The 26861-nt window shown below is 58.6% G+C and overlaps 1 protein-coding gene across 6 annotated transcripts in view; it reads left to right on the top strand.

Annotated features, from left to right (window-relative positions):
* ABCC9 (ATP binding cassette subfamily C member 9) overlaps nt 1-26861 on the top strand; it is a 180949-nt gene that overhangs the window by 117999 nt on the left and 36089 nt on the right. For 5 of the 6 annotated variants that reach the window (XM_073562293.1, XM_073562295.1, XM_073562292.1 and 2 more), the window contains 5 exons: nt 14409-14444; nt 14959-15060; nt 19345-19429; nt 20235-20315; nt 21078-21215. In XM_073562293.1, the coding sequence (XP_073418394.1) occupies nt 14409-14444; nt 14959-15060; nt 19345-19429; nt 20235-20315; nt 21078-21215 (442 nt within the window). The remainder of the gene's footprint in view (nt 1-14408; nt 14445-14958; nt 15061-19344; nt 19430-20234; nt 20316-21077; nt 21216-26861) is intronic. The other variant, XM_073562296.1, reaches the window with a different exon arrangement.

Here is a 26861-nt window from a genome sequence, read left to right as displayed (position 1 = left end):
TCGTCTACACGGAGGATTTTACTCTGCGTCAAAACTAAAACTCGTGCGTTCCACGTGAAGTACCTGACCACTGCGCTGACTATAAATAAAGTGACTCTGTCCCTTCTCCCGAGGTCTCCGAACGCTCCATAGGCCCACTCGGCATAGGACAGAGTAGCCAGCCGCGGCCAACCAATGGAAGCTCCCACCCTGTTGTACACCTCTGTATTAAAGGGACAATGAAGCAGGAAGTGCTCCATGCTTTCCAGCATGTTAGCACAAGCCTCACGGGGGCAATTCCTGTCCTCGGAGCTCCTGTACTTCAGATTGTCCCTCACATACAACTTACCTTGGAAGCAGCGCCAAGTCAAGTCCCAGTACTTCTTGGGGATCCTATTAGAATTTAACAAACTCAACCCAACCTCTAGATCCCGACTTGGGCAGTCCTTGAGGACCAATGGACTCTGAAAATGCGAAAGCAAGACCCGCATGTCGAGGAGTTTCCTCGGGAGGGACCTCACCTCCCACATTCCCAGACCCCACCGGCGCATCATCTTCAGAACCGGGGTAACATAAGCCGGGAGATGCCCATGCGGTGTGCAAAGATCCTTCAATCTTCCCCCTGTCTCCCATTCCTGGAAGAAAGGCTGAAACCATCCCTTGCAGGAGAATACCCACGGAGGAGCCCTCTCTTTCCAGAGGTTTGCCACGTTGACCTTCAAAAAGGTGTTCACTAGGAACACCACGGGGTTCACCATATTCAACCCCCCTAGTCTCCTCGTGCGGTAAGTGACCTCCCGCTTGACTAGGTTCAGTCTATTCCCCCATAACATCTGAAAGAACAGACTGTAGACCCGAGTCCAGAGAGGCTCTGGCAAGACACAGACGCTGCCCAGGTAGATTAGTAAGGGGAGCAGGAAAGCTTTGCACAGGCCAACCCTTTCCCTCAGGGTCAAAGACCAACCCTTCCATTGGTCCACTTTTTGAGCGACACCTTTGATTCTGCCTTCCCAGTTTTTCGTGGGGTAATCACCCTGACCAAATTCGATGCCTAGGACTTTGGCGTGTTCTTGAGGTTCGGGGAGGGTGTCCGGAAGATCAAACCCGGGATCCCCGCCTCCCAGCCAGAGACTCTCACACTTGTCCTGGTTGACCTTGGACCCGGAAGCCTCCGAGTAGCTCTCCACTTCTGACATCACCACCATCGCCTCCTCTTGCGAAGAAACAAAAACGGTGACATCGTCCGCGTAGGCCACTACCCTCAGGATAGCCTCTGGCGCCACCCCGCCCATCCCCACCCCCGCCAACGGTCCACACTCGATCCTTCTGAGGAAGGGATCGATCGCAAACGCGTACAGCAATGGGCTAAGAGGGCAGCCCTGACGGACACCAGATCCTACCCCGAAAGGTTGTCCAATCCACCCATTTACCAGAGGGAAAGTCTCAGCCCCAGCGTATAAGGTCTTAAGCCAGTCCACAAACCCCCCCAGGCAGACCGTACCTCAAAAGAGTGGACCAGAGGTACTCGTGGTCAACCCGGTCAAAAGCCTTTGCCTGATCCAGGATCAGCAGGAACCCCTTCCAAAGGCCCGCCCTGCCTTGCTCCACGGCCTCTCGGACACCCAGAACAGCACTGAAAGTGCTACGGCCAGGAACGCAACAGTTCTGAGCCTCTGAAAGCAGCCGCGGCGCAAACTTCACCAGCCTGTTGAAAAGTACCTTAGCCAAAACCTTCCTGTCCACATTGAGAAGTGCTATGGGACGCCAATTCTCAATGCGTGACGGATCCTTACCCTTTGAAAAAATGATCAAAGCTGACCTCCTTAATGATCTCGGCAGGGTGCCCGAGGAGAGACACTCATTAAACACCTGAGTCAAGAGGGGAACCAAGGAGTCCCTAAAGGTCCTAAAGAACTCGGATGTTAAGCCATCCGGACCTGGTGATTTTTTGGGCCTGAGCCCATCGATCGCCAGTCTCACTTCCTCTTCTTTGATCGCTTCTGCCAAAACGTCCAGCGAGAGGGTCAGCCCCTGGCTCCGGAACAGCTTCAGCCAGGAAAGCCGACATCCTGTCACGATCCAGTTCCCTCCTTCCCAAGAGGTGTGAGTAGTATGAACTGACGACCTCCAAGATCCCTGATCTGGACCTCTTCAAGGATCCCGTACTGTCCATCAGCCCCGTCACTATCTTACTATTCACTGACATCTTGCAGCTTCTGTAAGGGTCGGGCGAGTAGTACTTCCCGTAGTCCCTCTCAAAAACCAAAGATGCGTGCCTATCGTACTGACACCTCTTCAGCAAGGACTTCACACCGGAGATCTCCTCGCGGCTACCTCCAGTCGAGACAAGATGCTCGAGTCTCCTCCTCAGGCTCTGATACAGGCGATCCCTGTTCAGGCTTCTGAGGTTCGAGAGTTGCCGGAAGAATTTCGCCACCCGATGTTTGAACATCTCCCACCACTCAGACTTAGTGTTACTTAGGCCCAGCAGCGGTACCTGGCTCTGAAGAAAATCCTCAAAAGACCGTCTTACAGCTTCTTCCTCAAGGAGTGATGAATTCAGCTTCCAATAACCTCTTCCCATCCTAGGAGTCTCTGTAACGTTCAGAGAAAACATAATCAAACAGTGGTCGGAGAACTCCACCTCCACAACCGACAACGGCGAGGAGACGGCTTCCTCCTTCAAATAAAACCTATCTATCCTAGACCTGCACTGACTACCTCTAAAAAAGGTGAATCCCGTGCTGCCTGTGTTGTGCCGGATGTGGACATCCACTAGGCGTGCCTCACTTACTATCCTGTTTAGCGCGACGCAATCATAAGTCAGCCGGTCCCCAGAACCTCCTCTATCACAGGGTCTCGTGACGTTGTTGAAATCCCCTCCAAAGACCACCTGCCGACTTGAAAATAAGAAAGGTTTGATCTTCAAGAAGAGACATTTGCGGTCCCACTTGGATTGGGGACCGTAGATGTTAATGAGCCGAAGCTCCTGTCCCCCCATGGAGACATCTAGGATCAAGCATCTCCCCATTTCTAATTCAATTAATCGTCTGCATTCAACCGCTGCGGTCTTAAAAAGGACCGCCACACCGCTATACGGCTCGGCCGCAAGAGACCAGTAGGAGGGCCCATGCCTCCACTCCCTCCTTGCTTTATGCATGGTTGATAGGTCAGTCAACCTGGTCTCCTGCAAAAATAAAATGTCGGCATCAAGTTGGCCGAGAAAATGAAAGGCCATGTACCTTGCCGCTTCTGACTTTATGCTGGCAACATTAATGGTTGCCAGCGTCAACGGTGTGGGTGCTGCCATCATGATTGATTGGATTAGATAGCCTTTTTCTTCCCACCCCCCAACAGCTTCACCCTCTTCCTCCGACAATGACGACCTTTTAGTGTGTTTAAGACACACAGACTCATCCATTCTCTCCTTCCATACACTCTGGCCCTTGTCTGGTGGTCCTGAGGTAGTCCTCCCCCCAGAGGGCCCTTTATTTGCTCCCTGACAAGAAGACTCAGCGACCTCCTGAGCGCCAACATCCCTGTCCGCTACCTCCGGCTCCGGGCCCCTGTCCTCCCCCTCTGCAGGGGAGTCTTGGAGGTCCCCGAACCGGTTGGAGAGATCCACCAGAGGGGGGGCGGCTGGACCTTCCAATGGCACCTGGATCAGAGCTAGAGAATCAGAGGGGTCGCACTCCAGGGTGGAGGCACAAGACCCGGACCTACTCCTACCCTTGGTTGTTTTCCGGTTACCCTTTTTCCTTTGTTGTGACCATTCCCCCTCTCCCTCATCCAGACTGTCACCGGATGAGGGTTCCTGGGAGGACATGGCGCCCGCCTGCTCCTCCCTTTCAAGTCTCCTGAGTTCCTCACTCAATTCGCTGTCTTTAGGATCCTCAGCTGCAAGTGAAGTACCTGGGTCAGGGTTTAGGGTCATTACTCCCTGCCCCCTGTTCCCATGGCGTTGCTCCTGCCGCCTGATGTTGGATGGCGGCAGCTTGCTCCTCACCGGTTCCCTGCCTCCTCCGCCCCTACTGGTCCCTTCACCGGCAAGATTAGTCCCGGCTTTCGCCTGTCCCGCACTCGCCGCTTTCAGGACTGCATTGGCAAAGGAACGCGGACAGCGACTGAATGGATGACCGAGGTCACCACACAAGTTACACCTAATCCTGCCACAGGTAGCAGCGAGATGGCCAAGGTCCCCACACAGTGCGCACTTCTGGGTGGTACACTGCGCACTGAAGTGTGTGGGGCTGCCGCACCTGTGACAGACCTTAGGCTGCCCCTGGTAGAAAATCAGGATCCTGTCCCTCCCCAAAAATGTAGAGGACGGTATATGGGTAACAGTGTTTCCTGAAACCTTCAATTTCACCATGAAGGTCCAGGCCCCTGACCAGATACCATGGTCGTCGCGGGTCTTCTCAGGAATGCCGACGATGTCGCCATATCGACCAATCCAGGTGGAGATGTCCATGCAGGAAAGTGACTCGTTACTGGTCAAAACGGTCACCTTCCTGACCGAGTTCTGGCGGGATATTGCGACAGGGACGAAACCTTGCCATTCGGGGAGACCCCGAGCCAGCTCATGGCGAGACCAAAAAAGCTCAAGGCCCTCCGGTCTCACGAAGCTGACATCGAAGTAGGAGGTCCCATAGGGATGGATCAAGGCAAAGATGTCGTATGCCGTGAAGCCAATCCCCAGCAGGAGCTCAGCAACCTTTGACCGATCAGGACAGGCATCCTTGCTTACCCACTGGAGACGGGCCACGTTCCTACGGTTACTCCTCTGCCCCGGTGTCGGCAGAGACCAGACAGTCTCTGCCCCTCTATCTCGGAAGGCGGAAAGACCGTCTCTCTATCCAGAAAGACAGATCAACCTCCCTCCCCTCTACATTGATGGAACTCTCCCCTTTCTTCAGGGCGTCCAGGAAGCGCTGCTGCAAGTCACCGTCCCCGGAGCAGGGCGCACTACTACCCCCAGCAGTGACAGCCTCCGAATAGCTAGGGGCTGAAGCCCCCGCCACCAGGCTAGCCCTGGGCTGGAGGATAAGACACGATGTAACAGCAGAATAGTGACTGGAGGATAAGACCTGATGTAATGGCAGAATAGTGAGTGCAGCTCTGGAGGTGACTGGAGGATAGAGCACGCCCAGGAAGAGGAGGAGCATCTGTGCTGAGCATCTGCAGGCTAGGGCCTTGCTAAGCTCCTGGGAAGGGAGGTTTTTTCCTGCAAGGACTTTCCATCTGCCCCCTTCCCAGGAAAGAGGACTTTCCCTGGGACTGAGCGCCGGGGCTGTGCCCCTGGCTCCCACCCTCCGGCAAGCCAGCTGGGGGTGGGGGGCCTCAGCACCATCCGGAGGCCAGGGTGCAGCCAGCCAGTCCCAGGGAGATGGGGAAGAGACGGAGCCAGGAGAGAGGGGGTCGCAGGACCCAGGAGCCCCGGGACACCGGGCCCCCCGAAGCTGGTACCGTGGCGGCTCCTCCTCCCGGAGGAGTGGCGGCCCAGAGCAGAGGTGCAGTGGCAGAGCCCCCCAACATCTGGGGCTCCAGAGCTGAGGGAGAGCCATCCACCATCTACGCCTCCCGCATCCATGCGCACCTCTGCGAATATGAGGAGGCCGCCAAACAGCTGAGAAAACTCCGGGAGGAGTTAAGGGGAGCACGAGCGGTGGCTAAGAACCGGCTCCCCGCCTCGAGACGAGCTGAGGTCTCCGCCACGGTGGAGAGGCTGAAGGGGGCTATCAGGGCCTTGGAGGAGATACGGGCGGCTATCCTGAGTGGGAGCGGCCCCTTTGCAGAGAAACTGAAAAACGATGACCGGTTTAGAGCCATGACCGGAGGGTCTCCTGGGGGGTCGGGAGGCCCCTGCCAGGTGGAGGGCCAAGAGGAGGAGGAGGAGGATGGCGGAACATCTACGCCTACCCCACCTGAAGGCCTGGTGAGCAACAACACCCAGGTAACATGCAGCGGGGTGGCCCCTGAGCAAGTGGCTCTCCCACCGGACTCCAGTTACTCGGAGGAAAGTGGGGGCGAGGGGGAGGCTGGTGGGAGTGGGGACAGTAGTAGTGAGGGGGGCTGCCTCGTCCTACAACAGGTGAGGCAGATCGAGTCCCCAGAGCGGTTTGGCACACTGCTCTTTGGGGATGAGGTCTGCCCTGAGGACGAGGCAACCGGAAAGAGGAAAAAGAAAAAAAACAAGCGCAAGCCAAAAAACACCGTGGCTGACAAACTTATGTTTGTCCCTCTTTCCGGGGTCCCTCTGTCCCGCTGTATGGAACCCGCTGCCCACCCCGGCTCGGGCCCTGTGGTGGGTCCGCAGCAGGGGCGCGGGCAGAGTGATGTGTGCCTGGACCTTACCGTCACATCTGGTGGTGGCGGTGAGGGTTCAGGCAGCGACATGGAGGTCGGTGCTGGTGCCAGTGGTGTAACAGCCGCTGGCGGTATTGGCAGTAGTGGTGTCCGGGCTCAGTCCCCGGTGGCAGGGGGGGCTGGCCTGGCGCTCAGCACGGGTACAGCCAGGACCGCACCTCCGGCGGTGAGTGCTGGGGTCTCTGGATCCCCCACGCACGGGTCCGTTAAGTCTGGTCCACTTATGGGGGTCCAGAGACCTAGAAAGGGCGTGGAGGCTGCTGTGAAGCAGCAGCTAAAAAAATGCAAGGGGCTGGTAGCTCCTCTGACGGCGCCCGTGGCAAGAGCGGGGTCCCCGGCGCGTAGACCCAAAAAGGGGTCCGTGCTGGGGGCACCGCCGCCGCTGGGCGATGAGGGGGAGTGGCCAGCCCTGCCAACATCAAGTGGTGGGTTCAGGGGCGCAGTGACAGTCCGTGAGGGGGGCGTGGCCTCCCCGAGTGTTGCCCAGCCTGCAAAGGCTGCGGCATGCGGGGGGGGCGTGTCCTCCTCGGCCGCTGTCCCGCCCGCTGTGCCCGCGTCACCTGGGGAGGGCGTGGCCTCGCAAGGGGTCACTGCTCTGCCCGGGGTGGCTGCGGCCGGCGGGGGGGGCGTGGCCTTGGCGGGCCCACTGCCTCCTGTCCCGCCTACCCCCTCAAGCAGCATAGTGCCCCCAAAAGTCGGTAGGGAGTTGTCGGGGTCCCCAGCCCGCTTACCTCCATCTGGTGGTGCGGGGGCTCTGGCGCTCCTTGGGAAGCCGGCGGGGGCGAACAGCAGAGGGCAGGGTGCGGTGGCAGTGGCCGTCCCTGTCCTCAGTGCAAAGACACCACAAAAAGAAAAAAAAGTGGAGCCAGAGAACCCAGGAGCTGCTGCTGCTCCCAGGCTCGGGCAGGGCGTACTGAGTGCGCTCTGCTCGGAGGTATTTAAAGGGGCAGCGGCACTCCTGGACAAGAGTTGGAGCAGTGCCAGCAGCTCCAAGGAGCAGAGCACTGGCCAGTCAGGGCCCCCAGCAGGCAGGCAGGGGTACTGCAACACCAAGTCTGCTAATGTAAATAGTGGTCTATCTGGAAGTGAGAGTGGGAGTGAGATAGGAGATATTTTTGAAGAGCTGTTTGAGGACATAAATGGTGATGTGAGCGATATGGATGAGGGAGTGAGTGCGAGTGTGAATGTGGCAGTAAATGCTGGAGTGAGTGCCGGAGCGAGTGGAAATAATAAAAGAGTGAACGGGAGAGTGAATGAGGGTGCTGGCACAAGTGGTGGTAGTGGTGGGAGGGCTGGCCCGTCTGCCCCCCCAGCCGCGAGGCCCCAACGTAATTATGCGGGGGTCGCGGCTGGGGGTCGGGGTGGTTCCGGGGGGGTCTCCTCGCCTCCGGGCTCCGGGGACGGCGGTTTGCACCGCCGTTTCCTGGAGGCCCTCCAAAGGGGAGAAAGATCGATCATGGTAGAGGGGAGGACAGTGGACCTGTCTTTCTGGATAGAGAGACATGGCCTAGCAGCCTTCCAAAATCAAAGGGAGGGAGGGACTGTTTGGTCTCTCCCCACAGCCGGGCAGGGGCCGCCAAGAAGGAATGTGGTCCGTCTTAGGTGGGGGGGCAGTGAAGCTTGTCCACCTAGGAGCAAGGTGGTGGAGCTCCTCCTTAAGATGGGCTTCGGGGCGAATGACATCTTTGCCCTGATACACCCTTCGGCGTCCCGCTTCTTCGACGTCAGCTTCGTGCGGCCAGAGGGGCTTGAGCTCTTCTGGTCAAACTACGAGCTGGTGCGAGAAGAGCCCGGATGGCGAGACTTCGTGGCTCAAGCGGTGTCTCGCCAAAATTCCGTCAAGCGAGTGACCGTGGTTACATGTAACGAGTCACTCGCAGGCGTGGACATCATGACGTGGCTTTCCCGTTACGGGGAGGTCACCGAGGTCCCAAAAAAGAACAGGGACGAGTTTGGCATCTGGTCGGGGGGCTGGACCTTCATGGTCAAATTGAAGGTTTCCGGCGGCACGGTCACCCACATCCCTTCCTCGGCGTTCCTGGGAAGGGACAGGATCCTGGTCTTCTACCAGGGGCAACCGAAGGTCTGCCACAAGTGCGGCGACCCCACTCACTTCAGCGCCAACTGCAAGGTGCAGAAGTGCGCGTTGTGTGGTGGGGTAGGTCACCTGGCTGCCTTGTGCAAAGACATTCGGTGCCACCTGTGTGGTGACCTGGGTCACCCTCTCAGCCGCTGCCCTCGCTCTTTCTCTAATGCCGCCACAGGCCCGGTGGGGGGAGACCGCGGGGGGGCAACCCCCGGTGGCGCTGCTTCTGCTGTGGCAGGTGGTGGCGAAGGGGGAAGGGCTGAGGGGCCAGTGAGGAAGGGCAATGCTGCAAGGGGCCCCGCGTACCAGCGGAGGCAGGAAAAACGCCAGGGAGGTAAGGGACAGGTGGAGCCTCGGGCAACCGGGGTGATGCCTGCTCCTCCCTCCAGGCCCGTGGCCAAAGCCTCTGAGGCCCTGGGGGAGAGTGCGGTGAGTGAGGAGATCAGGAGGATGGAGAGAGAGGAGAAAGCGGCTGACTCGGACAATTCCTCTCAGTATGAAAGTGTTGATGAGGATGTCCAAGAGCAGCCTACAGCACCAGGTGGCAAAACCAGGCGTGCCAAGCGCAAAGCGGTGGGGAGGAAGGCTGACAAGCCTTCAAAGTCCCCCCCGCCCCCGACCACAAGGGTGCATACGGAAGGGCCCGCTGACCCCCCTCTGATCAGACTCTCCAACCGGTTCAGCGCCCTCGGGGGTTCAGATGATGAACCGCAAGACGAGGGTACTGGGCCGGGGGTAACACCGGAGGGTCCTTCGGGGGATGGCGGAGTCCGTCCCTCAGGGGGCATTGCTCCTCCTGAGGGGGGGACAGACCTGGAACCCGGGGGCGAGGACACCGGGGGGGGTGGGATGGACACGTCGGGAGCTTCCCTGAAAAGGAAGGTGTCTGACCCCTCCCCAGGAGGAGGTAATAGCGGGGTAGGGAAGAAATTGGCCATCCAACTCGATCACCCATGATGGCTGAACTCGCCCCGTTGACGCTGGCGTCTATTAATGTCGCCAGCATTAAGTCAGATGCGGCTCGCTTCACGGCCTTTGATTTTTTCTCCCGGATTGAGGCAGAAATTTTATTCTTGCAAGAGACCAGACTAACAGACATGGGGGCCATCTATAAATCACGGAGGGAGTGGAGGTGCGGGCCCTCATACTGGTCTCTTGCGGCCGAGCCGTATAGCGGGGTGGCAGTCCTTTTTAAGACTGCAGCAGTTGAATGCCGACGGGTTACTGAGTTGGAAATGGGGAGGTGCCTGATCCTAGATGTCTTCATGAGGGGACAAGAGCTCCGGCTCATCAACATCTACGGCCCGCAGTCCAAGTGGGACCGCAAATGTCTCTTCCTGAGGATCAAGCCCTTTCTTTTTACGAGCCGACAGGTGGTCTTCGGTGGGGACTTCAACACCATTACGAGGTCCCGTGACCGGGGGGGTCCCGGAGATCGCCTGGCTTATGATAGCGTCGCGTTGAATAGCATAGCCAGTGAAGCTCGCCTGGTGGATGCCCACATCCGGCACACCCCAGGTCACGGAGGTTTCACCTACCATAGGGGTAGCTGTAGGTCTAGAATAGACAGGTTTTTTTTGAAGGAGGACGCCATCTTTTCTGCTGTGTCCGCCGTTGAGGTGGAGTTCTCCGATCACTGTCTAATTTTCTTTTCTCTGAATGTTGCAGAGACTCCTCGGATGGGAAGAGGGCTGTGGAAGCTCAATTCGTCCCTGCTGGAAGAAGCGGAGGTGAGACAATCCTTCGAGGATTTTCTTCAGAGCCAGGTACCGCTGTTGGATCTCTGTAGTAGTAAGTCAGAGTGGTGGGAGATCTTCAAAAAGCGGGTGGCGGGGTTCTTCCGTCAGCTCTCGAGCCTCAGGAGTCTGAACAGGCACCGCTTGTACCAGGCTCTGGGGAGGAAACTCGAGCAGCTTGTCTCGACTGGAGGTGACCGAGAGGAAATCTCCAGAGTGAAATCTTTGCTCAAGAGGTGTCAGTATGATAGGCACACATCTTTGGTTTTTGAGAGGGACTTCGGGAAGTACCGCTCGCCCGACCCTTACAGAAACTGTAAGATGTCAGTGAATTGTAAGATGGTGACAGGACTGATCGACAGTACGGGGTCCCTGAACAGATCCAAATCAGGGATCCTGGAGGTGGTCAGATCCTTCTACTCACACCTCTTGGAAAAGAAGGATCTGGATCGGGACAGGATGTCGGCTTTCCTGGCTGAAGCCATCCCTGAGCCAGGGGGTGACCCCTCTCTTGGTGTTTTGGCAGAAGAAATCAGGGAAGAGGAAGTGAGACTGGCCATTGATGGGCTTCGGCTCAAGAAATCGCCAGGTCCGGATGGCTTAACATCTGAGTTCTATAAGACTTTTAGGGACTCCTTGGTCCCCCTCTTGACAGGGGTCTTTAATGAGTGTCTCTCCTCGGGCACTCTTCCCGGCTCAATGAGGAAGTCAGCCCTCATTATTCTGTCAAAGGGTAAGGATCCGTCCCGAATCGAGAACTGGCGTCCCATAGCGCTTCTCGATACGGACCGGAAGGTTCTGGCCAAGGTGCTGTTTAATCGGCTGGTGAAGTTTGCACCCCGGCTCCTTTCAGGGGCCCAGCATTGCTCTGTTCCAGGCCGCAGTACTTTTAGTGCTGTGCTCGGTGTCCGAGAGGCAGTGGAGCAGGGTAGGGCAGGTCACTGGAAGGGGTACTTGCTGTCATTAGATCAAGCGAAAGCCTTTGACCGGGTCAACCACGAGTACCTCTGGTCCGTCCTTTTGAGGTATGGTCTGCCTGGGAGGTTTGTAAAATGGTTAGAGATCTTGTACCAAGGGGCTGAGACTTTTCCGCTGGTGAATGGTTGGTCAGGTCGTCCTTTTGGGGTGGGTTCTGGGGTCCGTCAGGGCTGTCCGCTGAGCCCGCTTTTATACGTGTTCGCGATCGATCCCTTCTTAAGGAGGGTAGATCGTGGACCGTTGGCGGGAGTCGGGATGGACCGGGCGGGCTCTGGCTCCTCTCTGAGGGTGGTGGCGTACGCCGATGATGTTTCCCTGTTCGTATCCTCGAGAGGGGAGGCGGACTGGGTCATGTCGGAGGTAGTGCGCTACTCGGAGGCATCCGGGTCCATGATCAACCGGGATAAGTGTGAAAGTCTCTGGCTGGGAGGGGGAGATCCTAGTTTTGATCTCCCGGACACCCTTCCAGGGCCCCAGGCCACCGCCAAAATTCTAGGCATCGAATTTGGCCCCGGGGACTACCCCCAGCAAAATTGGGAGGGCAGACTTAAGATCGCCGCCCAAAAGGTGGACCAATGGAAGGGTTGGTCTTTAACCCTGAGGGAAAGGGTTGCCCTGGCTAAAGGCTATCTGCTACCTTTATTGATATACCTGGGCAGTGTGTGCATCTTGCCGGAACCTCTCTGGACGCGGGTCTATAGCCTGTTCTTCCAATTGTTATGGGGGAATAGGCTTAACCTAATCAAGAGGGAGGTTACATACCGTACGAGGAGACTAGGCGGGTTGGGTATGGTCAACCCGGTGGTGTTTCTAGTAAACACCTTTCTTAAGACTAACATCTCTAACCTCTGGCTAGAGAGGGCTCCTCCGTGGGTAGTCTCCTGCAAGGGTTGGCTTTGGCCTTTCTTCCAGGAATGGGAGACAGGAGGGCGGGTGAAGGACCTACGCACACCTCATGGGCATCTTCCGGCTTACGCTACCCCGGTTCTGAAGGTGATCCGCCGGTGGGGTCTGGGAATGTGGGAAATCAGGACCATGTCGAGGCAGTGCCTTGACAGGAGGGTCCTGTTGACCCATTTCCAGAAGCCCCTGGCCCTTAAGGATTGCCCAGGCCGGGATCTGGAGGTCGTGCTGGGGCTTTTAAATTCTAAGCGGATCCCCATGAAGTTTTGGGACTTGACCTGGCGTTGCTTCCACGGGAGGCTGTATGTAAGGGACAACTTGAAGTGCAGGAACTCCGATGACCGGGGTTGCCCTCGTGAGGAGTGTGGCGACGTGCTGGAAAGCATGGAGCACTTCCTGCTTCATTGTCCCTTTAATGCAGAGGTTTACAACAGGGTGGGTGCCTCCATACGTTGGCCGCGGCTGGCGTCCCTCTCCTACGCTGAATGGGCCTATGGAGCGTTCAGATCCCTGGGTGGCCGGGACCCGTGCACTTTATTCCTAGTCAGTGCAGTGGTTAGGTTCCACACTTGGAATGCACGGTGCCTAGTTACGACGCGGAAAAAAACCCTCCCAAGGGATGAGGTGGTAGGAAACATCTTGGGTGACCTGGTGAAGGTCCGTTCTTTGGAGTTCGAAAGGTTGGGTGTGAGGAAGGCCTCTTGGCTTTGGAGAGGCCTCTCCTTTTAAAAACGCACTCAAGGGAGAGCTAGCTCCGTGTGAATGAGGGTAGGGATAGCATAAGTTTCACTGGGTGTGTTAGGGACAGAAGTAGGGGCAGATAGGGACAGGGAGGGACAGGCACTGAGGGACAGATAGAGAGTTAGTTATGATAAGTTAGGTAGAGTAGGGGCAGGTAGGGACAGATAGGGACAGGTTTCTTTTTTTTAGGGACAGAAGTAGGGACAGTCTTAGTTCTTGAGGGATAGGATGAATGTGTTAGTGAGGGATGGAGCCTCTAGAACCCCGTTTTCCTGGTGGTGGGCTGGTGCATGCCACCTTAGCTTTTTGTTTTAAAAACAGGACATATAATGGATATTGGGCTTACAGGTGCCAAACTTGGGCCTTGGGTATGTAAATGCTGTGTTTAGTTTGTATATTAATGCGTAAGTAGATGGGATGGTATTGAGAGTTTTGGAAAATGTCTTTTGGTTGTGCTTTGGTAAAAGGAAAAACATATAACACACGTTTTTTTTGTTTTTTTAGTTAGAATGTGTGGATGGGGTGTAGTCAGGTTGGGAGGGGGGTGCATGGGGGGTGGTGGATGGATGACCGGATGCCAAGAGCAACATGAAGGAGCAGAGGAGCAGGGCAGGAGAAGTAGACTCTGCGGACCCTGGAGATAATTTTTGTGTGGAATCAAAAGGCCATAAACTTTCGTGGACCAGATTTTGCAGTGACAAGGCTACAAACTTGTAGGACCTGCGGTGCAAGGTGGTGGGAAAAAAAAGGCTGCGAACTTGTTGCCATGTGTGGGAGAGGAAAAAAAAAAAAAAAAAAAAAAAAAAAAAATCTTTGCTGTGTAATAGGAGGTAAGGTTTGTCGGCCAAAGTGGCAGAGTTCTTGTTTTTTTTCAAGGCGGAGGGCCAGGAAAGGGTTATTTTCGTTTGGTTTTTGTAAATAGTAAAATTGTAAATAGTAAACTAGTAAAATCGGTGAGGTGTGAATGGGGGTGAATGGGGGTGAATGGAGTGAGAGTGGGGAGTGGGGTTTATGTTTCTTTGTATTTTCTTTTAAGTGGATTCCTGCTGGGGGACCCTAAGCTGCCGAGCTTAGTGGAGGACAAGGAAAGGATTTGGACTTTCAGTTGTTTGCGCATGTTTTGCACATTTTATGTCTGTCTATGTTGGTTTTCTTTAGTTTATGTATTGTGGTTTGTTTCTGAGTGTAATTTTGATAATTTTGTAAAATAAAAGAGTTGGAGGACTTTAAGACCTGATGTACTGACAGAATAGTGAGTGCAGCTCTGGAGGGGACTGGAGGACTTTAAGACGTGATGTAATGGCAGAATAGTGACTCCAGCTCTGGAGGTGACTGGAGGATAAGACCTGATGTAATGGCAGAATAGAGACTGCAGCTCTGGAGGTGACTGGAGGGTAAGCCAAGATGTAACAGCAAAATAGTGACTGCATCTCTGGAGGTGACTGGAGGATAAGACATGATGTAACAGCAGAATAGTGAGTGCAGCTCTGGAGGGTAAGACACAATGTAACAGCAGAATAGTGAGTGCAGCTCTGGAGGTGACTGGAGCACAGCTGTAATTATCATGTGGAGATTTCTTGCATTTCTCTCATTCTCAATCTCTTTATGGTAATTTGCAGCACAGGAGCAGGTGCGGCGCCCCCTGATGATGTCAGGTACTGTGTTTGGTGTTCCTGGTAATCTGTGATCCTGTAACCTGTGGGTGATCGGGGGATCTGTAGTTGCTGGTGATCGTGTGTCTCATTCTCCCGGGGGTTCGTGTCCATTAACCTCAGACTCTTCATTTTCAGCCTCATCGTCCCCTGATCCATTAACCGATTCCTCCCTACCGTCCATTTTCAGAGCCTCTCGTCTGCTGCATGTTCTCCTGTGTGTGCTGCCCTCATGTGTGACCGCCAGTCCGGGCCCTTCAGCTCATTGCACGGGGCCCTTCACGTAAACGCTGGAGATGCAGCCAAAATATGATACTTGAACCTGACACTTAAAATAAACCTGCCAACATTATGTGTTCCTGTGAGTTGTCAGAGATCTGGGCCTCCTCCATCACCCATGTGCTGAGGTTGAGGCACTGCGGCTCCCGGCTGTTCCTCGCGGCTCCCGGCTGTTCCTCGCGGCTCTGGTTGTTCCTTGTAGGTTTCTCGGTCTCTGATCTTCTCTCTCCATTTGCAGTAAGAATCGGTACTCGGTGGCGTACGCCGGACAGAAGCCGTGGCTGCTGAACTCCACTGTGGAGGAGAACATCACATTTGGTAGTCCCTTTAACAAACAGAGGTGAGGACCAGAGGTCGGCGCTGCCATCTGCACCCAGTGTATGCCATATAGTACCACTGAGTAATACTGCAATCTGGATGCCTCCAGTACATACAATAATGTCAGCTGCGTGTGCTCGTTGAGGTCGGCCGTACGCACTCGGTGAGGTCGGCCACGCTCGCTCTGTGGGGCAGGCCAGTGGGCTCTGTGAGGTCGGCCACGCTCGCTCTGTGGGGCGGGCCAGGCGTGCTCTGTGAGGTCGGCCACGCTCGCTCTGTGGGGCGGGCCAGGCGTGCTCTGTGAGGTCGGCCACGCTCGCTCTGTGGGGCGGGCCAGGGGGCTCTGTGAGGTCGGCCACGCTCGCTCTGTGGGGCGGGCCAGGGTGCTCTGTGAGGTCGGCCACGCTCGCTCTGTGGGGCGGGCCAGGGGGCTCTGTGAGGTCGGCCACGCTCGCTCTGTGGGGCGGGCCAGGGGGCTCTGTGAGGTCGGCCACGCTCGCTCTGTGGGGCGGGCCAGGGGGCTCTGTGAGGTCAGCCACGCTCGCTCTGTGGGGCGGGCCAGGGGGCTCTGTGAGGTCGGCCACGCTCGCTCTGTGGGGCCGGCCAGGGGGCTCTGTGAGGTCGGCCACGCTCGCTCTGTGGGGCAGGCCAGGGGGCTCTGTGAGGTCGGCCACGCTCGCTCTGTGGGGCGGGCCAGGGGGCTCTGTGAGGTCGGCCACGCTCGCTCTGTGGGGCGGGCCAGGGGGCTCTGTGAGGTCGGCCACGCTCGCTCTGTGGGGCGGGCCAGGGCGCTCTGTGAGGTCGGCCACGCTCGCTCTGTGGGGCGGGCCAGGGCGCTCTGTGAGGTCGGCCACGCTCGCTCTGTGGGGCGGGCCAGGGGGCTCTGTGAGGTCGGCCACGCTCGCTCTGTGGGGCGGGCCAGGGGGCTCTGTGAGGTCGGCCACGCTCGCTCTGTGGGGCGGGCCAGGGGGCTCTGTGAGGTCGGCCACGCTCGCTCTGTGGGGCGGGCCAGGGCGCTCTGTGAGGTCGGCCACGCTCGCTCTGTGGGGCGGGCCAGGGGGCTCTGTGAGGTCGGCCACGCTCGCTCTGTGGGGCGGGCCAGGGGGCTCTGTGAGGTCGGCCACGCTCGCTCTGTGGGGCAGGCCAGGGGGCTCTGTGAGGTCGGCCACGCTCGCTCTGTGGGGCAGGCCAGGGGGCTCTGTGAGGTCGGCCACGCTCGCTCTGTGGGGCGGGCCAGGGGGCTCTGTGAGGTCGGCCACGCTCGCTCTGTGGGGCAGGCCAGGGGGCTCTGTGAGGTCGGAGACGCTCGCTCTGTGGGGCAGGCCAGGGGGCTCTGTGAGGTCGGCCACGCTCGCTCTGTGGGGCAGGCCAGGGGGCTCTGTGAGGTCGGCCACGCTCGCTCTGTGGGGCGGGCCAGGGGGCTCTGTGAGGTCGACCACGCTCGCTCTGTGGGGCGGGCCAGGGGCGCTCTGTGAGGTCGGCCACGCTCGCTCTGTGGGGCGGGCCAGGGGGCTCTGTGAGGTCGGCCACGCTCGCTCTGTGGGGCGGGCCAGGGGGCTCTGTGAGGTCGGCCACGCTCGCTCTGTGGGGCGGGCCAGGGGGCTCTGTGAGGTCGGCCACGCTCGCTCTGTGGGGCGGGCCAGGGGCGCTCTGTGAGGTCGGCCACGCTCGCTCTGTGGGGCGGGCCAGGAGCGCTCTGTGAGGTCGGCCACATTTGCTCTGTGGGGCGGGCCAGGGGGCTCTGTGAGGTCGGCCACGCTCGCTCTGTGGGGCGGGCCAGGGGCGCTCTGTGAGGTCGGCCACGCTCGCTCTGTGGGGCGGGCCAGGGGGCTCTGTGAGGTCGGCCACGCTCGCTCTGTGGGGCAGGCCAGGGGGCTCTGTGAGGTCGGCCACATTTGCTCTGTGGGGCGGGCCAGGGGGCTCTGTGAGGTCGGCCACGCTCGCTCTGTGGGGCGGGCCAGGGGGCTCTGTGAGGTCGGCCACGCTCGCTCTGTGGGGCAGGCCAGGGGGCTCTGTGAGGTCGGCCACGCTCGCTCTGTGGGGCGGGCCAGGGGGCTCTGTGAGGTCGGCCACGCTCGCTCTGTGGGGCGGGCCAGGGGGCTCTGTGAGGTCAGCCACGCTCGCTCTGTGGGGCAGGCCAGGGGGCTCTGTGAGGTCGGCCACGCTCGCTCTGTGGGGCGGGCCAGGGGGCTCTGTGAGGTCGGCCACGCTCGCTCTGTGGGGCGGGCCAGGGCGCTCTGTGAGGTCGGCCACGCTCGCTCTGTGGGGCGGGCCAGGAGCGCTCTGTGAGGTCGGCCATGCTCGCTCTGTGGGGCGGGCCAGGGGGGCTCTGTGAGTTCGGCCACGCTCGCTCTGTGGGGAGGGCCAGGGGCGCTCTGTGAGGTCGGCCACGGTCTCTCTCTGGGGCGGGCCAGGAGCGCTCTGTGAGGTCGGCCACATTTGCTCTGTGGGGCGGGCCAGGGGGCTCTGTGAGGTCGGCCACGCTCGCTCTGTGGGGCGGGCCAGGGGGCTCTGTGAGGTCGGCCACATTTGCTCTGTGGGGCGGGCCAGGGGGCTCTGTGAGGTCGGCCACGCTCGCTCTGTGGGGCGGGCCAGGGGGCTCTGTGAGGTCGGCCACGCTCGCTCTGTGGGGCGGGCCAGGGGGCTCTGTGAGGTCGGCCACGCTCGCTCTGTGGGGCGGGCCAGGGGCGCTCTGTGAGGTCGGCCACGCTCGCTCTGTGGGGCGGGCCAGGGGGCTCTGTGAGGTCGGCCACGCTCGCTCTGTGGGGCGGGCCAGGGCGCTCTGTGAGGTCGGCCACGCTCGCTCTGTGGGGCGGGCCAGGAGCGCTCTGTGAGGTCGGCCATGCTCGCTCTGTGGGGCGGGCCAGGGGGGCTCTGTGAGTTCGGCCACGCTCGCTCTGTGGGGAGGGCCAGGGGCGCTCTGTGAGGTCGGCCACGGTCTCTCTCTGGGGCGGGCCAGGAGCGCTCTGTGAGGTCGGCCACATTTGCTCTGTGGGGCGGGCCAGGGGGCTCTGTGAGGTCGGCCACGCTCGCTCTGTGGGGCGGGCCAGGGGGCTCTGTGAGGTCGGCCACATTTGCTCTGTGGGGCGGGCCAGGGGGCTCTGTGAGGTCGGCCACGCTCGCTCTGTGGGGCGGGCCAGGGGGCTCTGTGAGGTCGGCCACGCTCGCTCTGTGGGGCGGGCCAGGGGGCTCTGTGAGGTCGGCCACGCTCGCTCTGTGGGGCGGGCCAGGGGCGCTCTGTGAGGTCGGCCACGCTCGCTCTGTGGGGCGGGCCAGGGGGCTCTGTGAGGTCGGCCACGCTCGCTCTGTGGGGCGGGCCAGGGGGCTCTGTGAGGTCGGCCACGGTCGCTCTGTGGGGCGGGCCAGGGGCGCTCTGTGAGGTCGGCCACGCTCGCTCTGTGGGGCGGGCCAGGGGGCTCTGTGAGGTCGGCCACGCTCGCTCTGTGGGGCGGGCCAGGGGGCTCTGTGAGGTCGGCCACGCTCGCTCTCTGGGGCGGGCCAGGGGCGCTCTGTGAGGTCGGCCACGGTCGCTCTGTGGGGCGGGCCAGGGGGCTCTGTGAGGTCGGCCACGCTCGCTCTCTGGGGCGGGCCAGGGGCGCTCTGTGAGGTCGGCCACGCTCGCTCTCTGGGGCGGGCCAGGGGCGCTCTGTGAGGTCGGCCACGCTCGCTCTCTGGGGCGGGCCAGGGGCGCTCTGTGAGGTCGGCCACGCTCGCTCTCTGGGGCGGGCCAGGGGCGCTCTGTGAGGTCGGCCACGCTCGCTCTGTGGGGCGGGCCAGGGGGCTCTGTGAGGTCGGCCACGGTCGCTCTGTGGGGCGGGCCAGGGGCGCTCTGTGAGGTCGGCCACGCTCGCTCTGTGGGGCGGGCCAGGGGCGCTCTGTGAGGTCGGCCACGGTCTCTCTCTGGGGCGGGCCAGGGGGCTCTGTGAGGTCGGCCACATTTGCTCTGTGGGGCGGGCCAGGGGGCTCTGTGAGGTCGGCCACGCTCGCTCTGTGGGGCAGGCCAGGGGGCTCTGTGAGGTCGGCCACGCTCGCTCTGTGGGGCGGGCCAGGGGCGCTCTGTGAGGTCGGCCACGCTCGCTCTGTGGGGCGGGCCAGGGGGCTCTGTGAGGTCGGCCACGCTCGCTCTGTGGGGCGGGCCAGGGGCACTCTGTGAGGTCGGACACGCTCGCTCTGTGGGGCGGGCCAGGGGGGCTCTGTGAGGTCGGCCACGCTCGCTCTGTGGGGCGGGCCAGGGGCGCTCTGTGAGGCGGGCTGCACTTGCTCGGTGACGCTTCCTAATGTCTGACCCCTGTTCCCCACTGCACAGGTATAAAGCGGTGACCGACGCCTGCTCCCTACAGCCTGACATCGACCTCCTGCCTTTTGGGGATCAAACAGAGATAGGAGAAAGGGTAAAGTGAACCCCACTGTTGTGAGCCCTAATAGTGTGCACATCTCTCCGATGCATGATGCCGCCATCATACAACCCCACTATACCGCTCCCTCCTCATCCTCCAGGAGCCACGGTGATAAATGTCCAACCTCGGCTCATACAAATATTTATCAGCCGATGTCACATTATTCAGTGAGTTCTCCGCTTGTACTGAGATCTCGCCCTCCAAAAATACTGACACCCTGACTAAATACACCCTCCATGTTTGCATTCCAGCGCGCGGCGGTATCATTTATTATGGCTCACGAATTGTTTTGACTCATTCAGTGAGAACATTTCATCAGCATCTGACCCCGGGGGTCAGTGACGTCTGATCCCCGGGGTGCATGGACTTGTGCAGAGATGTCTGATCCCGGGGGTGCATGGACTTGTGCAGTGACGTCTGATACCATGGGTGCATGGACTTGTGCAGTGACGTCTGATCCCGGGGGTGCAGGGACTTGTGCAGTGACGTCTGATCCCATTGGTGCATGGACTTGTGCAGTGACGTCTGATCCCATGGGTGCATGGACTTGTGCAGTGACGTCTGATCCCATGGGTGCATGGACTTGTGCAGTGACGTCTGATCCCATGGGTGCATGGACTTGTGCAGTGACGTCTGATCCCATGGGTGCATGGACTTGTGCAGTGACGTCTGATCCTGGGGATGCATGGACTTGTGCAGTGACGTCTGATCCCATGGGTGTATGGACTTGTGCAGTGACGTCTGATCCCGGGGGTGCAGGGACTTGTACAGTGACGTCTCCCCTCTATCTTTCCTCCAGGGGATCAATCTCAGTGGTGGTCAGCGGCAGCGGATCTGTGTGGCGCGGGCACTGTACCAGAACACTAGCATCGTATTTCTGGTAAGACAGTGGGTGACTGCACCGTGTGATGACCTCCCCGTGTGATGACGGCCCCGTGTGGTGACCTCCCCGTGTGATGACCTCCCCGTGTGATGACCTCCCCGTGTGGTGACCTCCCCGTGTGGTGACCTCCCCGTGTGATGACGGCCCCGTGTGGTGACCTCCCCGTGTGGTGACCTCCCCGTGTGGTGACCTCCCCGTGTGGTGACCTCCCCGTGTGATGACGGCCCCGTGTGGTGACCTCCCCGTGTGGTGACCTCCCCGTGTGATGACCTCCCCGTGTGATGACCTCCCCGTGTGATGACGGCCCCGTGTGGTGACCTCCCTGTGTGATGACGGCCCCGTGTGGTGACCTCCCCGTGTGATGACCTCCCCGTGTGATGACGGCCCCGTGTGATGACGGCCCCGTGTGATGACGGCCCCCTGTGATGACCTCCCCGTGTGGTGACCTCCCCGTGTGATGACCTCCCCGTGTGATGACCTCCCCGTGTGGTGACGGCCCCGTGTGGTGACGGCCCCGTGTGGTGACGGCCCCGTGTGGTGACCTCCCCGTGTGGTGATAGCCCCGTGTGGTGATGGCCCCGTGTGGTGACCTCCCCGTGTGGTGACCTCCGCGTGTGATGACCTCCCCGTGTGATGACCGCCCCGTGTGGTGACCGCCCCGTGTGGTGACGGCCCCACGTGATGACCTCCCTGTGACGCGGGGCCTCACGAGGCGGTGCGGAGCTTGGGGCACTTACCCCTGCTGACTCCTTTCTCCAGGACGATCCGTTCTCGGCTCTGGACATTCATCTCAGCGATCACTTGATGCAGGAGGGAATCCTGAAGTTCCTGCAGGAGGATAAGAGGACGGTGGTGCTGGTGACCCACAAGCTGCAGTACCTGACGCACGCCGACTGGGTAACGACAGCACCATGCCCGGAGCTGCGCTCGCAAAACTCTTCAGCTGGAGTTTTTTTAAGGAGAAACTGAGCAGATCCTCCAACTGTTCCAGGAGGTTTCATTGTTTGAGGAGGATTTGGAGAATTTCCGCTCAGTTTCTGCTCCAAATCCTCAGTGTGAACATATCCCAAACCTCCAGTGTTACTAACCCCCCTGTAATAACGCAATCTCCCCCATATAATGTCTGTGCTGTCCACCCTGTGAGGCCTCCCGGCTGATAACAGAGAGCAGGCGCCTGCAGGCTCTGTGTAATGACACATTCTGTCACTTTATATCAGACTTTATTCCTTAGAACAGTAATGATTAGTCAGGATCTCTGCTTGCTGTCAGTGAATGGACAGTGGCTGACAGAGGATGGACTACTACTACCAGCAATTTTCCAGCTGTGTGACCGGTTAGATTCATCATGGGCTGTTGGGGGAAATACACTGTTTAGGGGGCACTACACACACCCCATAAACTATCCACAGATCAATCTCTACGCAACTGAGGTCCAGAATAGCAGCATAGTAACCAGCTCCCCCAGACTATACCGATACATAGCGACCAGCCAACACCCTGCCCAGTCTACACCGATACATAGCGACCAGCCAACACCCTGCCCAGTCTACACCGATACATAGCGACCAGCCAACTCCCCCCGGTCTACACCGATACATAGGGACCAGCCTACTCCCCCCGGTCTACACCGATACATAGGGACCAGCCTACTCCCCCCGGTCTACACCGATACATAGTGACCAGCCAACTCCCCCGGTCTACACCGATACATAGCGACCAGCCAACTCCCCCGAGTCTACACTGATACATAGCGACCAGCCTACTCCCCCCAGTCTACACTGATACATAGCGACCAGACAACTCCCCCGGTCTACACCGATACATAGCGACCAGCCAACCCCCCCGGTCTACACCGATACATAGAGACCAGCTAACTCCCCCCGGTCTACATCGATACGTAGGGACCAGCCAACACCCAGCCCAGTCTACACCGATACATAGCGACCAGCCAACTCCCCCCGGTCTCCACTGATACATAGCAACCAGCCAAAACCCCCCCGGTCTACACCGGTACATAGCGACCAGCCTACTCCCCCCGGTCTACACCGATACATAGCGACCAGCCTACTCCCCCGGTCTCCACTGATACATAGCAACCAGCCAAAACCCCCCCGGTCTACACCGATACATAGCGACCAGCCTACTCCCCCCGGTCTACAACGATACATAGCGACCAGCCTACTCCCCCCGGTCTACACCGATACATAGGGACCAGCCTACTCCCCCCGGTCTACACTGATACATAGCGACCAGCCAACTCCCCCGGTCTACACTGATACATAGCGACCAGCCAACACCCCACCCGGTCTACACCGATACATAAGGACCAGCCTACTCCCCCGGTCTACACCGATACATAGTGACCAGCCAACACCCCGTCCGGTCTACACCGATACATAGCGACCAGCAAACTTCCCCCTGTCTCCACCGATACATAGCGACTAGCCAACTCCCCCTGGTCTACACTGATACATAGGGACCAGCCTACTCCCCCGGTCTACACGGATACATAGGGACCAGCCTACTCCCCCCGGTCTACACCGATACATAGCGACCAGCTAACTTCCCCCCGGTCTACACTGATACATAGGGACCAGCCTACTCCCACGGTCTACACTGATACATAGCGACCAGCCAACACCCCGCCCAGTCTACACCGATACATAGCGACCAGCCAACTCCCCCCGGTCTACACTGATACATAGGGACCAGCCTACTCCCCCCGGTCTACACTGATACATAGGGACCAGCCAACACCCCTCCCGGTCTACACCGATACATAGGGACCAGCCTACTCCCCCCGGTCTACACTGATACATAGCGACCAGCCAACACCCCGCCCGGTCTACACCGATACATAGGGACCAGCCTACTCCCCCCGGTCTACACTGATACATAGCGACCAGCCAACACCCCGCCCGGTCTACACCGATACATAGGGACCAGCCTACTCCCCCGGTCTACACTGATACATAGCGACCAGCCAACTCCCCCAGTCTACACTGATACATAGTGACTAGCCAACTCCCCCCGGCGGCTACATCGATACATAGCGACCAGTCAACACCCCGCCCAGTCTACACTGATATATAGCGACCAGCCAACACCCCCCGGTCTACACCGATACATAGCAACCAGCCTACTCCCCCCGGTCTACACCGATACATTGTAACCAGCCACCCCCCATGTATACCAATACATAGCGACCAGCCAACCCGCCCCGGTCTACACCGATACATAGGGACCAGCCTACACCCCCCGATCTACACCGATACATAGCGACCAGCAAACTTCCCCCGGTCTCCACCGATACATAGCGACCAGCCAACACCCCGCCCGGTCTACACCGATACATAGCGACCAGCAAACTTCCCCCGGTCTCCACCGATACATAGCGACTAGCCAACTCCCCCCGGTCTACACCGATACATAGCGACCAACTAACTTCCCCCGGTCTTCACTGATACATAGGAACCAGCCTACTCCCCCCGGTCTACATCGATACGTAGGGACCAGCCAACACCCAGCCCAGTCTACACCGATACATAGCGACCAGCCAACTCCCCCCGGTCTCCACTGATACATAGCAACCAGCCAAAACCCCCCCGGTCTACACCGGTACATAGCGACCAGCCTACTCCCCCCGGTCTACACCGATACATAGCGACCAGCCTACTCCCCCGGTCTCCACTGATACATAGCAACCAGCCAAAACCCCCCCGGTCTACACCGATACATAGCGACCAGCCTACTCCCCCCGGTCTACAACGATACATAGCGACCAGCCTACTCCCCCCGGTCTACACCGATACATAGGGACCAGCCTACTCCCCCCGGTCTACACTGATACATAGCGACCAGCCAACTCCCCCGGTCTACAATGATACATAGCGACCAGCCAACACCCCACCCGGTCTACACCGATACATAGGGACCAGCCTACTCCCCCGGTCTACACCGATACATAGTGACCAGCCAACACCCCGCCCGGTCTACACCGATACATAGCGACCAGCAAACTTCCCCCTGTCTCCACCGATACATAGCGACTAGCCAACTCCCCCTGGTCTACACTGATACATAGGGACCAGCCTACTCCCCCGGTCTACACGGATACATAGGGACCAGCCTACTCCCCCCGGTCTACACCGATACATAGCGACCAGCTAACTTCCCCCCGGTCTACACTGATACATAGGGACCAGCCTACTCCCACGGTCTACACTGATACATAGCGACCAGCCAACACCCCGCCCAGTCTACACCGATACATAGCGACCAGCCAACTCCCCCCGGTCTACACTGATACATAGGGACCAGCCTACTCCCCCCGGTCTACACTGATACATAGGGACCAGCCAACACCCCTCCCGGTCTACACCGATACATAGGGACCAGCCTACTCCCCCCGGTCTACACTGATACATAGCGACCAGCCAACACCCCACCCGGTCTACACCGATACATAGGGACCAGCCTACTCCCCCCGGTCTACACTGATACATAGCGACCAGCCAACACCCCGCCCGGTCTACACCGATACATAGGGACCAGCCTACTCCCCCGGTCTACACTGATACATAGCGACCAGCCAACTCCCCCAGTCTACACTGATACATAGTGACTAGCCAACTCCCCCCGGCGGCTACATCGATACATAGCGACCAGTCAACACCCCGCCCAGTCTACACTGATATATAGCGACCAGCCAACACCCCCCGGTCTACACCGATACATAGCAACCAGCCTACTCCCCCCGGTCTACACCGATACATTGTAACCAGCCACCCCCCATGTATACCAATACATAGCGACCAGCCAACCCGCCCCGGTCTACACCGATACATAGGGACCAGCCTACACCCCCCGATCTACACCGATACATAGCGACCAGCAAACTTCCCCCGGTCTCCACCGATACATAGCGACCAGCCAACACCCCGCCCGGTCTACACCGATACATAGCGACCAGCAAACTTCCCCCGGTCTCCACCGATACATAGCGACTAGCCAACTCCCCCCGGTCTACACCGATACATAGCGACCAACTAACTTCCCCCGGTCTTCACTGATACATAGGAACCAGCCTACTCCCCCGGTCTACACTGATACATAGCGACCAGCCAACACCCCGCCCAGTCTACACCGATACATAGCGACCAGCCAACTCCCCCCCGGTCTACTCTGATACATAGCGACCAGCCAACACCCCGCCCGGTCTACACCGATACATAGGGACCAGCCTACTCCCCCCGGTCTACACTGATACATAGCGACCAGCCAACACACTGCCCGGTCTACACCGATACATAGGGACCAGCCTACTCCCCCCGGTCTACACTGATATATAGCGACCAGCCAACTCCCCCGGTCAACACTGATACATAGTGACTAGCCAACTTCCCCCAGTCTACATCGATACATAGCGACCAGTCAACACCCCGCCCAGTCTGCACTGATATATAGCGACCAGCCAAAACCCCCCGGTCTACACCGATACATAGTAACCAGCCACCCCCCATGTATACCAATACATAGCGACCAGTCAACACCCTGCCCAGTCTACACTGATATATAGCGACCAGCCAACTCCCCCCCCGGTCTACACCGATACATAGCGACCAGCCTACTCCCCCCGGTCTACACCGATACATAGTAACCAGCCACCCCCCATGTATACCAATACATAGCGACCAGCCAACCCCCCCCGGTCTACACCGATACATAGTAACCAGCTCCCCCGGACTGTACCGATACACAGCGACCAGCTAACTTCCCCTATCTGCACTGATACATTGTAACAAACCCAGTCTGAATGTTTTAGCTTATGACAAGACGATTGACTCCATTCACTGACAACAGAGAGATCCTGAAAGCAATGAAAAATAAATAATAATAATAATCTTTATTTATATAGCGCCAACATATTCCGCAGCGCTTTACAGTTTAACAGTTTCAAAACACAAGTCATAAGTAACAACGCTAACAATACAATAATTAAAGCAAAATAAGACGAAATAAGACGACCCTGCTCGTGAGAGCTTACAATCTACAATGAGGTGAGGGAGATACAGAGTACAGGTGTGTATTTACAATGGTGTATTTACAATGAAGGTCCAGCCATCTTGCAGGAGTGAAGGATGGATGGAGATAGTGAATGGGCTACACACGCACACTTACACAGAGAATGACTTTGATTAGTGAATGTGATAGGCCGCTCTGAACAGGTGTGTTTTGAGGGAGCGCCTAAAACTATGCAAATTGTGGATAGTCCTGATTTCTTGGGGTAGAGCATTCCAGAGGATAGGAGCAGCACGGGAGAAGTCTTGGAGTCGGGAGTGGGAGGTACGGATTAGTGCAGAGGTTAGTCGAAAGTCGTTTGCAGAGCGCAGCGATCGGCTAGGCCGATAGACAGAAATGAGAGAAGAGATGTAAGGGGGTGCCGCACTGTGGAGAGCTTTGTGGGTGAGAACAAGTACTTTGAATTGGATCCTATAATGAATGGGCAGCCAATGTAAGGACTGGCGAAGAGCAGACACGTCC

The sequence above is a fragment of the Dendrobates tinctorius genome, unplaced genomic scaffold, assembly GCF_039654945.1.
Source record: "Dendrobates tinctorius isolate UK_male_01 unplaced genomic scaffold, ASM3965494v1 ptg000344l, whole genome shotgun sequence".
NCBI lineage: Eukaryota > Metazoa > Chordata > Amphibia > Anura > Dendrobatidae > Dendrobates > Dendrobates tinctorius.
Note: the sequence above shows the minus strand (reverse complement) of the source record. Positions and strands in the feature narration are given on the sequence as shown.